A 17,065-nucleotide genomic window follows, 5' to 3' on the forward strand; every position below is an offset into this window, starting at 1 on the left:
TATCTTCAAATGTTAATTTGGTTTTATATGTACCTTGAACTGGGTTTTCTATTTTATACCAGATAACATAGACATGGCTTGTAGGTTGAAAGCTTATTCCAGATTGATCTACTACGTCCACTGTTGACAATTGAGAAATTTTCTCTTTGATATCTCGATAATCTTTCATTTTATTTCTTAGATTATCTACAATGACTTCATCAGGAAATAACGGTGGCAAACGTTTTAATTTATCAACGAGCGGTTTAATTCCAAAATATTCAGCTTCAATCAATACATTTTTTCGGACGTCAATTGGTGGAAAAAAGTGTTCATCTCTTAGAAACTCCAAAACATACTGGAAATATTTACCGTTTCGGTCAATGAAGTAGTTGTCCTTATTATCTTTATCTAAATTATGACGTCCACTGAACATCGCCCCTAACATAGAATCTGAATACCTTATCAAGGTCGATAACCTTGTAGTGAATTTATAACCACCAATGTTTAGTCCAATAACACCAGGGAGCTGAAATAAAAATAGACACTTTTGACACTGTGGATTTAGTTTTGGAAAATAAACATCAATAAGCTAATAGAAAATACAATTACTTATTATTGGCAATACTTAAGAGGCTGTCCAAGTAAATATCAGGCAAATCCTATGATATGGGTGGCACAACATAATTTGTTTTCCACTGAATTTTTGGTTCCAATGCAATGTTTATATCGTTAAAAGGATATATATGTCAAAGATATTTTTGAATCGACAGTGGATGGCTCAGAAAATGATTTCGAAGTTCACTAACAATGCAACAAAATTATGTACAAAATGAAGAGTTGTCTCCCTTTTTCAATGAATTTTCAGTGCTTTCTATGTATTTTTTTTTCTCTTTATTTGTTGCAGCTAATAAAAAAACTAAATTTAAATTTAAGAAAGAATGAATTTGTGATATGAAATAGATGAAAAAATTTTGAAAACAAAATCTGTCATGTGCCACCACACCTGTTTTTTTCCTTGGACACCCTCTTAAAACTTAATCATAAATTCATATTTATGTTGATTGGGATCTATAAGGAACATAATCTGAATTGATAAAAAAAACCACCTCTATTCGGAGTTTTTTGTCATGCTGCATTTTCTGTTAGCTTTTAAGCTAGTTTTTCACTGGTACTAAAATTAGTTTCAATTTTGTATATAAAGCATTTTACACATATGATCAATTTGTATTTGTTGTCAGCTGACTGTTGGTTGGTTGGTGTATTCACATGACTATAAACATTATTATATCTTAAATAGTGATATATATATATATATTAAGAAAAACAAAATACTGGTATATAATTCAATTTTAAACCAGGTGCTCCGCAGGGCGCAGCTTTATACGACCGCAGAGGTCGAACCCTGAACAGTTGGGGCAAGTATGGACAAAACATTCAAGCGTGATACAGCTCTGAATTTGGATTGTGATCAAATTTTTGACACTACATGGTTTTTTTTTTACACAAAACAAATGTCAAGATTTTACAAATCAATTAAAGATTTCTTCTTCAAACTTTTTAAATCTAAAATTAAATAGTTGACACAGCATAGGTTTCTGACACAGAATGAATGTGGTCTAATGAGCAATTCACTATGCTGTTGAATATTAATCCTCTCAAAAAAATGTTTGAAGAAATTTTCTTTTTATTTATGAAATCTGAAATGAGAAAAATTTAACCCCCCCCCCCCCTTTTTTCACATCCCTGTTTCCCTTTTTCCAAAACTGATATCAATTCAAATTTCTAATGGAGTTTGCAACAATAACTACTCTTTTAAAAACATCATAAAATATTAAAATGTAAAATAAAGTGCTTGTTATCACTGAATGGTAAAGATTGGTTGGTAGTAAAAGTGAATATACAAAAGTGAATAAAACAATAAAAAAAACTTCATCAGCAACATTTTATATTGGCAAATTTCCAATGAAGTTATTTACATAAAGTTATTGGCAAATAAAAATAGAAAATGACATCATAGTCATGTCTGGCAAATGTCCAACATACATTATCTAAAAACATTTTAGATAAGATAAGGAAAAAAAGCTTCATCAGCAACATTTTATATTGGCAAATTTCCAATGAAGTTATTTACATAAAGTTATTGGCAAATAAAAATAGAAAATGACATCATAGTCATGTCTGGCAAATTTCCAACATATATTATCAACTACTATTCTATACAAAGAAAGATAACTCCAATTGAAAATTAATTGCTATTGCACAATATTGTGCAATTAGATATTTCTTGCTATTGTGCAATACTTTGCAATTGAAAATTTCTTGCTATTGCACAATACTTTATATTGAATCCTGATTTGGACCAACTTGAAAACTGGGCCCATAATCAAAAATCAAAGTACATATTTAGATAAAGCATATCAAATAAGCCCAAGAATTTAATTTTTGTTAAAATCAAACTTAGTTTAATTTTGGACCCTTTGGACCTTAATGTAGACCAATTTGAAAACGGGACCAAAAATTAAGAATCTACATCCATAGTTAGATTCGGCATATCAAAGAACCCCAATTATTCAATTTTTGATGAAATCACACAAAGTTTCCTTATTCCTAAACTGTTAGGACCAAAACTCCCAAAATCAAACCCAACCTTCCTTTTATGGTCATAAACCTTGTGTTTAAATTTCATAGATTTCTATTTACTTATACTAAAGTTATTGTGCGAAAACCAAGAATAATGCTTATTTGGCCCCTTTTTTGGCCCCTAATTCATAAACTGTTGTGACCTCAACTCCAAAAATCAATCCCAACCTTCCTTTTGTGGACATAAACTTTGTGTTAAAACTTCATTGATTTCTATTTACTTATACTAAAGTTATTGTGCGAAAACCAAGAATAATGCTTATTTGGCCCCTTTTTTGGCCCCTAATTCCTAAACTGTTAGAACCAAAACTCCCAAAATCAATCCTAACCTTCCTTTTGTGGTCATAAACCTTGTGTCAAAATTTCATAGATTTCTATTCACTTAAACTTAAGTTATAGTGCGAAAACCAAGAAAATGCTTATTTGGGCCCTTTTTGGCCCCTAATTCCTAAAATGTTGGGACCAAAACTCCCAAAATCAATCCCAACCTTCATTTTGTGGTCATAAACCTTGTGTTAAAATTTCATTGATTTCTATTCACTTTTACTAAAGTTAGAGTGCGAAAACTAAAAGTATTCGGACGACGACGACGACGACGACGCCAACGTGATAGCAATATACGACCAAAAAATTAAATTTTTTGCGGTCGTATAAAAAAGCGACTGTTCATATTAGATGGTTATGTATCTGTAACCATTGTAGATACATAGGTAAATAGAGTATGTATCTATTTATAGAACATTAAATTTTATATATAATAAATATGAGACTTATTTACCTTTAACATCATATTAATAGCTGAGAAAAAGGTAAATATGAACGTCCGTTAAATCTCTAAAATTTAACGTAATCATTTTGAAGGACATTTTCTTTTGTATGCATTAAGTAAAAAGGGACAATAAAAAATCGACGAACTTAAAATGTAAAAATATTTATACACATACATACCTTGTTTTCTTCCATCTGGTTTGTATATCAAATTTACTGTCGCTCTTCCTGCAAACGTGTCGCAAAAAACTCGTTTTAATGTACTTCCTGATTGATAAAAAAAATGATACTTCCTTACTACCTAGAAGGATCACTTGAGAACCTGGGAATGTAACATTCCGGCATTTCAAGATATCAGATCGAAATAGTTACTTACTAATATTTAATTATAATACCTAATGGCTTATTATGATTGGCTGAAAGGAATCTCGCGTCATTCTGAAGTCAACTTTATAGAAGCATAATATTAAATGTATCACGAGCTTCCACAATAAAGTGCACATGTAAATAAAAGAAAAAATATGAAATGAATCGTGTTTTAATGATCCTAGAAAGAGATGTAATATTATAAGTACTAGTATTGAAAGCTTCTTTGAGTTATTTTATAGGCCGGGTTGTAAAAGTGTTGACCGTGTGTACATTTATAGAATGAAGCGCTACAAATGCACTTCTGAAAACGCTTTTACACCCAATTAAATTTACAAAAAGAATGAAACATTAATAAAATAAAATTTTGTTCTAAATCTTTCACTTGGTATGCCAGTGACATTGTTTGTGTATATCAGTTGAAATGCATGGTTGGACTTTATATCAAAAATAGAATCATAATACAAGCATTAGTCTTTCAAAACGGGCTAGTCGACTGTTAGCTGAGGAAAATGGAAAGTGCTCTCGCTTTGTAGATTAATTCATTTACTAGAATAGCCACGTGCATTAGTCAACAAATTTTACCACACACGTGAGGTCACACGTTATGAAGTAGTATATTAACGTTGTTGTTTAAGAAACTTCTGAAGATTCGACTATTTATATAAAACAAGTTACCTGTGTACCAATATCATGAATATGGGTGCTATAAACAGTTTCGTATAAAAAACTAGGGGTTTATTCCCCGACTATAATAGACATGGAGGGAAGTCCCTTTTTTATCAACATAATTGGTGAAAAAGTATCATGTTTTTTGTATTTGATTGTAAAAATAAATTAATTAGCTTCAATTAAAACAGGTTGAATTATTGAAATAATTTTAGAAAATTAGATTAAATACACATGTTTTGAGGGGAGACAAACTGTAAACATCCTGTTTTTTTTGGCAGTGAAAATTGAAAACTTATTTGCAGCCACTATAGCTCTTTTCGGAGCAGGCGAACGTACCCTGAAGCATAAATTTTTAGAAAGACCAGGTAAAAACCTATGAAATTCATACAGTTTTGATTATGAAAAATGTGCATGTATCATGTCTTCATGGGTGTGCACATGACCTGATTTCAGTTTTTTTATGCATAGATTAGGCAATGTTTTTCCCATTTTCTCTGGATAAAACTTTTTGGTACTATTAAAAGTACAATTTATTTTTATTTCATTATAAACTAGAGAAAAATCTGATTTTAATGATATCTAGTTTTATACAAGTATCTTTATTAACATTAACACCACTAAGGGTCAATTATACATGGTCCCTCAAAATATGACGTCATAGAAAAAAAACTGTTGATTTCACCCTATGTATGATTAATGACCAGGCAAAATCTAATTGCTAAAATAGAGAGGACAAATCCGATACTCTACGGGATTGAAGGACATTTACTAGGTTTGGATTGTCCTAACCAATCAATAAACTTTGATTATTCACGTCTCGTAATATCTTCCAATCAGGTAGCAAGAAAAATTCACGCACTGACTGTCCATCGTTCAATTCTTAATATCGACTCCTAGGAGTCGATAATAATCAGAATCGAATAGATATTTACATACCTAACAAGTCTAATGTCTACATTTCTTGATGAAATGTAAATCCCGAAAGCACTTTAGACGACTGCAATTTAAAAAGTATTGTTTTTCACTTTTTTGGTTCCAAAAATTGAATTCAAACGAATCCTTCATTTTTTGTCCCGTTTACATTTGATGAAAACACACGAAAATTCAACATATTGTTTTGCTTTCCATGCAATCCACTGGGTTCCCCTGGTGTTAAGCCGGCAGTGCTTACCACTATGAAGTACTCTTTTTGTTAGGTATAATTTTCAGGTTTTCTTTAGTATCTCTTTTCTTCTGACGATCATATCAGAGTGGATTGGAGTTTTACTTTCAGTGGCAAATATAACAAGCATATCAATACTAGTACATGCTAGTGTCATATGAATAGTGGGCCTTTTTCGTACAAAGCTGACATGATAAGGAAGTTTTTAATAGAGGTAGTTCATAAGGATTTATTAAAGTTCAAATGAAGAAATTTAATCCTACCTGGACACATATTTTTACGTTCGAGTCTACTCATAAATGCCTCGAGTGATTATCGGAGAAGCAGCAAATATCAATTACCCAAGAACAAGGCTTCGGAATGACATGGACACACGGAACCATAATGGCGGCTACCTTTCTTTTGAATATTTCTGATTATTATTTCGCGTTCTGAATATGCATGGTTATAAATAATAATAAATCAAGCAATCAACCCTGCATCATTTTCATCGTGACAAACTATTTTTCAAGCGGGTTTTGCTCTTCAACAGACTAAATATAAGCAGTATCGCAGTTCTTAATTCACGGTAAAGCCTTGAGTCACAACTATTTATTTTATTATCATATCCACTCTTTCCTTTTACTTTTCGTTTAATGAACATGGTGCAATAAAGTTCTTATTTTGCATAATTTTTCAATGAATGGTGAAGTTTAAATAAATGTGTGTTTTAAATTCAAATTAACGCAAATACAAAAAGAAACAACAAGTAGATTTATATTCAAAAGTAACATGAAATGAACTTGTAACATCACGGTTAATTTTCTTTTACGCTTTTTGTGAAAAAAACCCCTGATCATATGGATGGATAGTTTTTGTACCCGAAAATACAGAGCATAATTAATTAAATAATGTACAGCATTTTTTTGTTTGAACATGCATAAATATGATTCAGTATTAAATGAAATGTGTTTGTGGGGCTTGCATGTGCGCCATCCAAATTGTTATATTTTATACAATATAAATTTGACCATTAATTCGCCAAAAATATTTAAAAGATCTATTGGAAATGCATATGCCTGACAATAACTTTTATCTTTAATCTAAAATATACTGATTTTGTAACACTTCATTTTCGTATATACCAAGCAGGGACCCTTACGAACCTCTTCCGTGTAAAGCACATGTTATATTGGTAATTGAATCAACAAATGCATCAGAAATTATAACCTTTCATACCAAGATTTATCTTCTGTGATTGAAACGTATTTATCTACTCAAAACAGTACATTTGTAAATGTTTTTACAAGAATACAAGCTTTATTTGGTGAAATAAAACATTTGATTTCTACACATTTCCTTTATCAACACAATATGTTCAGTATATCAAAATTAATTCAAAAATAAACAACGTGCTGAAAATCTATGCCCAAGTTCTTCGATAACAGCTGTTACCTTAAACTCAGTTTCATCACATGATACAATTATCCTTATTTCTGTCAATTTACTTAGTGCTGGAATTTTAGCCTCAATTTTTCCAATTTGGGTACAGTTGTTTTCTGCAATAGTACTCGGAGCTTCATCATCTTCGCAAGTTAAAATCCCAATTTGAATGTCTGTCAGTTCTTCACTTGTAACAATGAAACTATACTGTGCTACTTCTTCACCTATACGTACTGGGGTACCTTTACAGATTAGTGGAAGAAAGTTAAGTTCGTTATGAAATTCTGTGAGCACATGAGGTGTTTCCATCTTCGGAATTATTTTCAATCCACTGGGTACTGCCAAGCCATAATGAAAACGGGCCAAGCGGCCAATAATAGGTCGGCTCTCATGGCCCATTATAACGGCACCATTCAAAACTATCATTTCAGGGTTGAAGGGACAGATAATGTCATATTCAGGAAACGTTGTCTTGATTGTTTCCTTTAAAATTTTACAGGATGCGTATCCACCAACAAGCAACAGAGCTTTCACATTCCGTGTTTCATCTCTTGCTAAAACCTTTGAAAGATGAGTGCACACTTGCTTGATGGAACTTTCAAATATTATCGAAATATCCTTGAGATTGATATAAACTTTCCCCCCTGATATTTTTCCTGCTGTAGATGTCACATTTGTATCTTCACTCATATCATACGGTAATTTAAAAATAGCTTGATCACCGGGGCTTATTTTCATTTTACCGTCTTCTATTGCCTTTAAGAGCTCCAACTGTGCAGATGTGTTTTTCTTCATACATTGATCAAATAAGGCATTGCCAAATATAGATCGGATAAGTTTCCATATTCTTTCGTTGATCATGTTTCCACCCCATGGACCCCCGGATGCATGGTAAATCTCCTGGAGCTGTCCTGTTTCCGTAACTTCGTTACATGTTATATCTACTGTACCACCTATTAAATGATTTGATCTTACATTCTCAGTACAACACGCAAGCAAGCTTATATTTATAACAATATTCACAAATATTTGAATTTACAGTTTGAAATCTCAGAGACAACCAGATGAAGGTTGATAATTACATGTATGTCTGTTTATTTTGTTTTACACATCGTTATTAATATAATGGAATTGTATGCATCTGTTATACAAGTGAGAAGTTAAGCTAACCATTAAAACAAGGTTTAATCCACCATTTTCGACATGTTAAATGCTTGTACCAAGTCAGGAATACGACAGTTGTTATCCATTAGTTTGATTTGTTTGAGCTTTTTACTTTGTCATTTGACTACGGACTCTCTGTTTTGATATTTCCTCGGAGTTCGGTATTTTTGTTATTTTAATTTTTATTTCAGAAACTCACACTGTTTGCACTGTAATATACATTATGGGTTACTACAATTATATTGATACCGCCATTTCAAATGTATAACTTTGTTGTTATATGGCTTACTTTGTTTTTGATAAGTGAAATGAAAATAGATATGCTGTATGGATATCTTTAAAGTATGTTAGATATTTTAGATGACAGGTAAAACAGTTTACTGACCTGATTTTAGGATGATCATGGAAAAGAATTGCAAGTATGGAGAATGTAAGAAAACTCGACATGTTTAAATATTTACGACAACAAAAGTATAATATATTTCTCGTAAGAAGATCAGTTCTTAAATGGATTGTTAATAAATGGTTTTTTTTTGCATGCATATTCAGCCTTCATCGAAATTAAACACTTTTTATGCAGGACTATTTTTAGTAGACTTCAAACTAACCATAAAGTTGAATAGAAAAAGTTTACCTCCAAGGTCCACGACAAGGAATTGTGATCCCGATTTAAACACTTCCAAGTTTGCCCCTTTGTCAGTTACGCTCTTCGCTACTTCTACATATTTACAGAATACAGCAGCTGCCTCTGGTTCTAGTACAAGAGTAAGGAGCTCTTGGTTTATGCCTGCCTAATAAAAAAAATATATTGTGTTTAAAAGTGTAGTCTGTTTCAAAATAAATCTTGAAATAACGCAAATGTATGACATTACAATTAACAAATGTAGGATACTGCTTCTCAGATTTCACAAATATATATATAAAAACATCCATCAATTGGATCAAAACAATAATTTTTAACCACAAATACTTGTATCTGAATAAAACTATATAGACAACGTGAGATGGGTGACTTGTGAAATTTATACTATGTTGATTTCATGTGTTACATCACTAGGTCGATACCTCTACTGATGTACCATAAGTTCCCGAAGGTTCTGTAATCAATACTTTGGTACTGACATGATTTATAACAAACCTTTCTAAACTTTGGCGCACAACGTAAGCTCAGAAAAAAAAGTATTGCGTTCCCGCTTATATTTTAAAGTTCCAATACTACGTTTCAAGAAACTTAAAGTATACGTTTCTATAATTTGTATTTATTACTTTTCAGGAAATTTACCTGGTAGTATAATGAAAATATTTGAATATTGGACTTGAAAACAATTAGATTTGAACCCTAACAAAACTGAAAGTTTCATTTTAGTGTATACTGTTGATTCGGGAATCGTAATATTTTCATGTTTCACCAATTTGGAATGTGCCGAGTCTGTCCATGCCCACTTGAACGAGCAGTCTAACCGCTGGGAAAAAATGCAAATAATGAAGGAAGTATAGTTAAAAAGCACTTATAAATAACAATGAGTCTGCGGGATATATTTTAGGAAATGATACGCTATCTGTGCATATACCGACTCCTTTGATGTTGCTTTTTTTTGCCTCAGAAAGCACAAGTTTTGGGATTTGTACGGCTGTTATTCCCCGTAAAATATGTCTTATGTAAAAAGTATTCACCGTTTCATGTTTTAAAAAGAAATCTGTTCGAAAAAACTTAACAATCTTCTATCTCTATAATTATGAATAGCTTTGAATAAACTGCGATACCCATTAGTTAGTATCTAACTAAAAGTCGAAATACTTCAACAAGACATTTCGGATCGTTCATTAAATATCTAATTTGGAGCTTTACATAGTTCCAATCCATTATGATATATAGTTATCAAAGGTACCAGGTAATCTATGCCTGGGATAAGAAAATCCTTAGTTTTTCCAAAAATTCAAAGTTTTGTTAACAGGAAATTTATAAAAATTACCACATTATTGATATTCATGTCAACACCGAAGTGTTGACTACTGAGCTGGTGATACCCTCGGGGACGAAACGTCCACCAGCAGTGGCATCGACCCAATGGTGTAAATATAGTTATCAAAGGTACCAGGATTATAATTTAGTACGCCAGACGCGCGTTTCGTCTACATAAGACTCATCAGTGACGCTCATATCAAATTATTTATAAAGCCAAACAAGTACAAAGTTGAAGAGCATTAGGATCCAAAATTTCAAAAAGTTGTGCCAAATAATGCTAAGGTAATCTATGCCTGGGATAAGAAAAGTCTTATTTTTTCCAAAAATTCAAAGTTTTGTTAACAGGAAATTTATAAAAATGACCACATTATTGATATTCATGTCAACACCGAAGTGTTGACTACTGAGCTGGTGATACCCTCGGGGATTAAACGTCCATTAGCAGTGGCATCGACCCAGCGGTGTAAATATAGTTATCAAAGGTACCAGGATTATAATTTAGTACGCCAGACGCGCGTTTCGTCTACATAAGACTCATCAGTGACGCTCATATCAAAATTTTTATAAAGTCAAACAAGTACAAAGTTGAAGAGCATTAGGATCCAAAATTCCAAAAAGTTGTGCCAAATAATGCTAAGGTAATCAATGCTTTGGATAAGAAAATCCTTAGTTTTTCCAAAAATTCAAAGTTTTGCAAACAGGAAATTTATAAAAATTACCACATTATTGATATTCATGTCAACACCGAAGTGTTGACTACTGGTGTGGTGATACCCTCGGAGACGAAACGTCCACCAGCAGTGGCATCAACCCAGTGGTGTAAATATAGTTATCAAAGGTACCAGGATTATAATTTAGTACGCCAGACGCGCGTTTCATCTACAAAAGACTCATCAGTGACGCTCATATCAAATATTTATAAAGCCAAACAAGTACAAAGTTGAAGAGCATTAGGATCCAAATTTCCAAAAAGTTGTGCCAAGTAATGCTAAAGTAATCTATGCCTGGGATAAGAAAATCCTTAGTTATTCCAAAAATTCAAAGTTTTGTTAACAGGAAATTTATAAAAATGACCACCTTATTGATATTCATGTCAACACCGAAGTGTTGACTACTGAGCTGGTGATACCCTTGGGGACGAAACGTCCACCAGCAGTGGCATCGACCCAGTGGTGTAAATATAGTTATCAAAGGTGCCAGGATTATAATTTAATACGCCAGACGCGCGTTTCTTCTTGAAAAGACTCATCAGTGACGCTCATATCAAAATATTTATAAAGCCAAACAAGTACGAAATTGAAGAGCATTAGGGTCCAAAATTCCAAAAAGTTGTGCCAAATAATGCTAAGGTTACTTTTTCCAAAAATTCAAAGTTTTGTAAACAGGAAATTTATAAAAATGACCACATTATTGATATTCATGTCAACACCGAAGTGTTGACTTCTGAGCTTGTGATACCCTCGGGGACGAAACGTCCACCAGACGAAACGTAATACCATTGTTTGGATTCATTAAGCACACAACAATTTAAATCTAAAAACATTTGAAACAATTACTCTGTCTGAAGTTTTCCACTATATGCTCTTTATATCACACTTCATATGACAGCTGTTTGCCATGTGTTATCTGTGTTCGAGCGTTTAATTTTGTCATTTGACAAAGAACTTTTCGTTTTGAATTTTCTTAGGATTTCCGTATTTTTTTTTATTTTTTTTAATTTTCTTTTTTTTTTTTTTTATAATGTATCAATTTGAATTCAGCTTTGTATAGACCAGAACTAATATCAACCTGAAGAAGGTGCTCTATAGATAATTTTGCAGAATCAAAAGGCAGTTCGTGTACTGTTTCATTTTCCGGGGCTAAAAATCCCATATTGAATGACACTTATCTATCAAAAACAATAGTTTATCAAAAATTATACACGTATCTTTTTTTTTTTTTTTTTTTAGCAAAGTGTGAAATAAAAAAGGAATAGTTTTTTTATATCTTGGTAGAATAATGAAAATAGACATACCTTTGTAGCTGCTTCTCTCATAAACTGCCGAGCCGATTCATTCCAAATTGCAGGAACTGTTATCATCCAATGTATCTGCTCTTCTGTGAGCCCACGCACTGCCTCTTCAACTCGTACGAAAACTTTATTCTTTATATATTCAATGCAACAAGCAAAGATATCAGATGCTTTCATTTCTCGTCCATTAATATCTTTAAGCATCATATCTTTATCTATACCCTGCATGAGATAGAAATACATATGCTGTTACATATCTATGACAAAAATTATTGGGCAAACAACAATACAAATACTGGGTTTTTTTGGTACTCATATCATCAAAAACCATTCTCTTTTTTATTTCAAATGTTGCAAATACATAAGTTGGAATGCATGATATCAATTTAAATTTTAGTACTCAAACATTATCTCCCCTTCATACATTGAAAACATATATTTTTTTCAGACATCACCGGTATAAGTTAACACATTTATTATGGAATTAGGCAATGGACTTCACCTGTAATCATTAAACAAAGCATAACGACATTAACGGATGAACAAATAGAGGTTTACTTTATTTCCGTAGTAACTTCAAGAATATATAGTGAGATAGGTCGTCTTTGACTTGTTGGATATCTGAAATATGTTATATACTGCTCAACAACATATCGGAGTTAAGAGTTACCTGAATTTGCTACTCTATGGGTGTAATTTTTTGGCGGAAACAGATTTATTGTAAATTATAGATCTTGTAAAGTATTAGTGTTAAAAGTTTACCTTCAAGCAACCTTTTTAATACAATATTTAGAAAAGTATTCCTCTATTTTTAAATTATAGGCATATGTTAAATGGGATCCTTTTAAACATTCTGATAAAATGTTCCTTGAAGTTAATTACAATTTTGTTTTAAATTTTTTGATATTTGGTGGACTTGCGGAATACTAATTGCTAGAGAAGAATTCAAGTTTTCCTATTGTAAACTTTAAACGTCTTTGTAGCAACATTTATTAAGCAGCATGTGTATATGTACTTCATATCTCACAGTTGATACGGTATTCCAGGTCTTGCAGAGGGTTTCTGCTTGCAAGGAAGTTTTAAACAAAAGATTCATAACGTTTTAATTAAAAGAAATATGTCTGAAACATTAACGGAACCATCATGATTGAATATCAGTGTCAAAGATAACCATCTGTACTCTCTTAATCCAATGTGACATACCCACATGCGTCTTATCTTTGCAGTTTACTTACTATGAGAACACGAGAAGTAGAACATATTAAAGGGATATTCAAACTCGATGGCAAACTGACAACTCCATGACAAAAAACAAAAAGAATCGAAATTATAAAAACCAAAAGACAGAGAAACACGAACCCTCAGAAACCGGTAGTGATCTGAGGTGAACCCTGTAAGCAGATCATGCTTCATCTATTAAACCATCATGTTGCAATGTTGTTCATGAAAATTCAAGCTAAGTGATTAATTCTATACGGGTAGTTCTTATCCGACAATACGAATATAAGATTATGATTTCGACAAATTTGATATATTTGTTGACCTCTGTGAAACAGACATTCCAAAAACAGTCAACCAACTCGTGATGCCGACAAAAAAGGAAGGAATTTCTTTAACTCCATCACTATTTTTCTTTAGATCAGCAACCCTCTCTCAAGAAAATCATGATAGAAAATGCAAGCAGTTAAATATCATATCGACTGGGATATATGTACCCAATATGCAGGAGCTGATAAAATGTTACTACAAAGACATGGAAAATTAACCACTGTGAAGCTAAAACAAACTTCTGCCACGAGAAAAAAAAAATCGAATCAATCTTCTGGAACACCTTTTTTCCTTTACTTTCAAGAGATGTAGTTAATGCCATATTAAGTTGTCAAGTTTAATGGTTAATTATTTAAGATGAACTAGGACCTGAATTTTGAATTTGGAGATATCTTATAATTAACCAAGAGGCATTCAACAGCCTGCTTTTGTATGATGCGTAATCTCCTGATATGTAAACTAGCGAAACAAGAATAGTGTATGATATACGAATAAACGGATAAAAAGACATGTAGTTGTCAACATATGACAATCAACGGTAGACAAGTGTCCTTACATTAACTCAATATCTACACAGACCATACACACTTTTTGATTGGCAATTGTGAAAGTTGCATGGTTTATATTTTGATGACAGGCACATGCACATGTAAGTAGTTATAATCGTAACACCTTCTTTGTGTAAAGCTGCATTTTGAATCGACGAAAATAGAACCATTCTTTTTCATTTCCTTTTTCATCATTGGCAAGTTCTTCATACTGTTGTCGAGCCATTTCTCCAAAAGCTGCAAACTGACCAGCTGGGTTCATAAGGACAATGGTTGGAGACTTTCTTGTGGCTGAACCCTTACCATCTAAAGGTTCCCTTTGTATATTGAGTGGATTCAATTTATAATCAGAACGCATTGAAAATGCGCAACCAGAGTCCGAAGATCCAAAATCTATAGCCGCAACGCACAAACTAAAAAGAAGAGCATCGCTAGTAAAATACGTTTTGACAATATAACTGTATTCTTTTTTTGACAATTACAATTAAATACTGCTGATAATATATTTCATATTGTTTTAAATACTGAGCATGTTTTTTTAAAAGAAACATTTTCTCAAAAAACAAAAGTAACTGATATCTGCACAATGTTCTATACAAACTGTGTACATCATTAATTAGAAAGCTTAATTTAGATATACAATAATGTATAACATATTTATATAAATGTTATCTACCAGTTTTGTTTTGTGTATGTATTAGTTTCCTCTGGTTCAACAATTTCTTCCATCGTCTGATTGGTCAAATCTTCAGGTTTGTCTCCTACAATTTTATCCATTGGAAGGTGTTAAATTAATATCATTAAAACAAACTTTTAGTCATAGTTTTTTTTATGTATAGAAATAAATCTGGTCTGAAATACTAAGATAAACTATGGATTGCTGGAAAATAAAACATTTGGCTAAAATATTAATTAAAAAATTACATTTATTTTGTATGTAAATTTTCTTTCAGTAACCATGACACTCCCGAATCAAATATATTCTTACCAACTGATCTGGAAAGTTTACGACTTAACTCAATTGCACATTCTTTTGTTAAAGCTGTTTTGTCTGATGCCCATTCTCCTCTAACTTTCGGTTTTACACCGAATGGTCCCTACGAGAAAATATCAGTTTGTCTTTAATGAAGCAATAGCAGTAATACATTTATAAAAACAAGAATGTGAGTGTAACATTTCCTATTTGTAGCATTAAAAAAAGCAAAGGAAAAAAATCCTCAAAAATTAGTATCGCCGTTTGAAATTGTTGCCCAATTTCCTGCGTCTATCAAAATGAGAAAAACCTCATAAAAACGATTCCAGAATAACTATATGTAGTTTCGCGATCCAGGGTTTACAAATGTTGGAAAAATAAATTACTCAAATTAGTCTATTAAAAGTGCTGCTTAAAATGACAAAATCTATACACATGGAAAAAAGTATTGCAACACCTTGATTTTTTAAAACTTGTAAAGTCAGCCTCTTATTTTGAATGGAATATGATAAAAAAATTAGTAAAATAAAATTGAAACGCAGTAAATGATAACATTGGCATTAAAACGAACAAAAAATGTATGAAAAAAAAGTTTTATCTAACCAAAATTTTTATAACAAAATGAAGTGTTTTTTGTACCAAAAAATGCATTTACAACTTTAACCATAGTCGGACTTTACAATGTCAGACATTTTAAAATTAATATTTAGATAAATGTTCACATCATGGTTGATCGTTATACGCCAAAGAATTAGTACTTTGTGCTCAGTCTCTATTCAAACGGATAACGGCATCTTAACGTCTTCTGATTCCTGCCATAAGTCAACTAATTTGTAGCTAAGGTGGTAGCAACCATTCCTGACGAAGGATATTGTTTATTTCATGACGTGTTTGAACTGGGGTGTCCTTTCGTGCACTTTACGCCCAATAGTGTCCCATATATGCTCGATATGGTTCAAATTGATCGGGACAATGAAGATAAACCGAATTCCATTGGAACAATGGATCTTCCTCAACGATGCTAAGCTCCAACTTTGGCGAGCTCTGCACTATATTGGATACGGGCATCTGTTAGTCTGTTCGTAGGCAAAGGTCCCCGAAATGGTCTTATCGCTCGATAATCAGTAGTGATGAGCCGATCTTGAACAATTCTTGTTTAAAGGTTCCTGTATGGTCATCACTCTCTTTTTATGATTGTATTGTTTGCAATGGGTTTCCTCTTGACCAACCTTCATTATGCTTGATTTTCCCTAGCAGATGTTATAGGGGGTCTTCTTGATCTCAGAAGGTCCTTAACATCGTTTGTTGCCTGATTTTTATTCTCAAAACGACTTATAGTGGAATGGTGATGACCAACAATACGTGCAATTGTGACAGCGAAATTACTGGACATAACTGCCTCTCCCATGCTGATTATCTGTCATCTTGCTGCAGTTATGAGTTGTGGATGACCAATTATAAAGTGTCAATCACATAACTTAATAAACTTGGCTATTTAAAGTGTTGAAAACAATGAGGATAAAAACATCTGTTTTATTGTGTACGAGTACAGTAGCGGCATGCTCAGATAAGAACTTATCGAGTCGATATTTATTGATTGAACTCAGATGATATTTAAATAATGTTTAACTAGTTCAATTTCAACAAATTATATAACAGAAAAATAAAGAGTGTTTTTTTAATTTGAATTTCAATTTGGAGTTGCAATAATTTTTGCCATGTGTATAGAATATGTAAAAAATTGCTCACCCAATTGCAAAATAACACTTCAGCAAGTATGCAATATGTTTGTGAAGTTTCAAGGGGTTTGGTTAACGTTATATGTGCGAACAATTATACCTTT

The 17,065-nt window shown here is 32.2% G+C and overlaps 1 protein-coding gene across 2 annotated transcripts in view; it reads right to left on the reverse strand.

The window, feature by feature from the left end:
• Positions 1-6,867: 6,867 nt before the first annotated feature.
• LOC139512658 (heat shock 70 kDa protein 12A-like) overlaps positions 6,868-17,065 on the reverse strand; it is a 37,897-nt gene continuing 27,699 nt past the window's right edge. For both annotated transcript variants that reach the window (XM_071300437.1, XM_071300438.1), the window contains exons 11-16: positions 15,238-15,346; positions 14,926-15,010; positions 14,374-14,662; positions 12,157-12,375; positions 8,811-8,967; positions 6,868-7,965 (exon numbers count right to left, since the gene is read on the reverse strand). In XM_071300437.1, coding sequence (XP_071156538.1) covers positions 6,962-7,965; positions 8,811-8,967; positions 12,157-12,375; positions 14,374-14,662; positions 14,926-15,010; positions 15,238-15,346 — 1,863 coding nt within the window. In that variant the 3' untranslated portion in view covers positions 6,868-6,961. The remainder of the gene's footprint in view (positions 7,966-8,810; positions 8,968-12,156; positions 12,376-14,373; positions 14,663-14,925; positions 15,011-15,237; positions 15,347-17,065) is intronic.

The sequence above is a fragment of the Mytilus edulis genome, chromosome 2 (genome assembly GCF_963676685.1).
Source record: "Mytilus edulis chromosome 2, xbMytEdul2.2, whole genome shotgun sequence".
Classification (NCBI taxonomy): domain Eukaryota; kingdom Metazoa; phylum Mollusca; class Bivalvia; order Mytilida; family Mytilidae; genus Mytilus; species Mytilus edulis.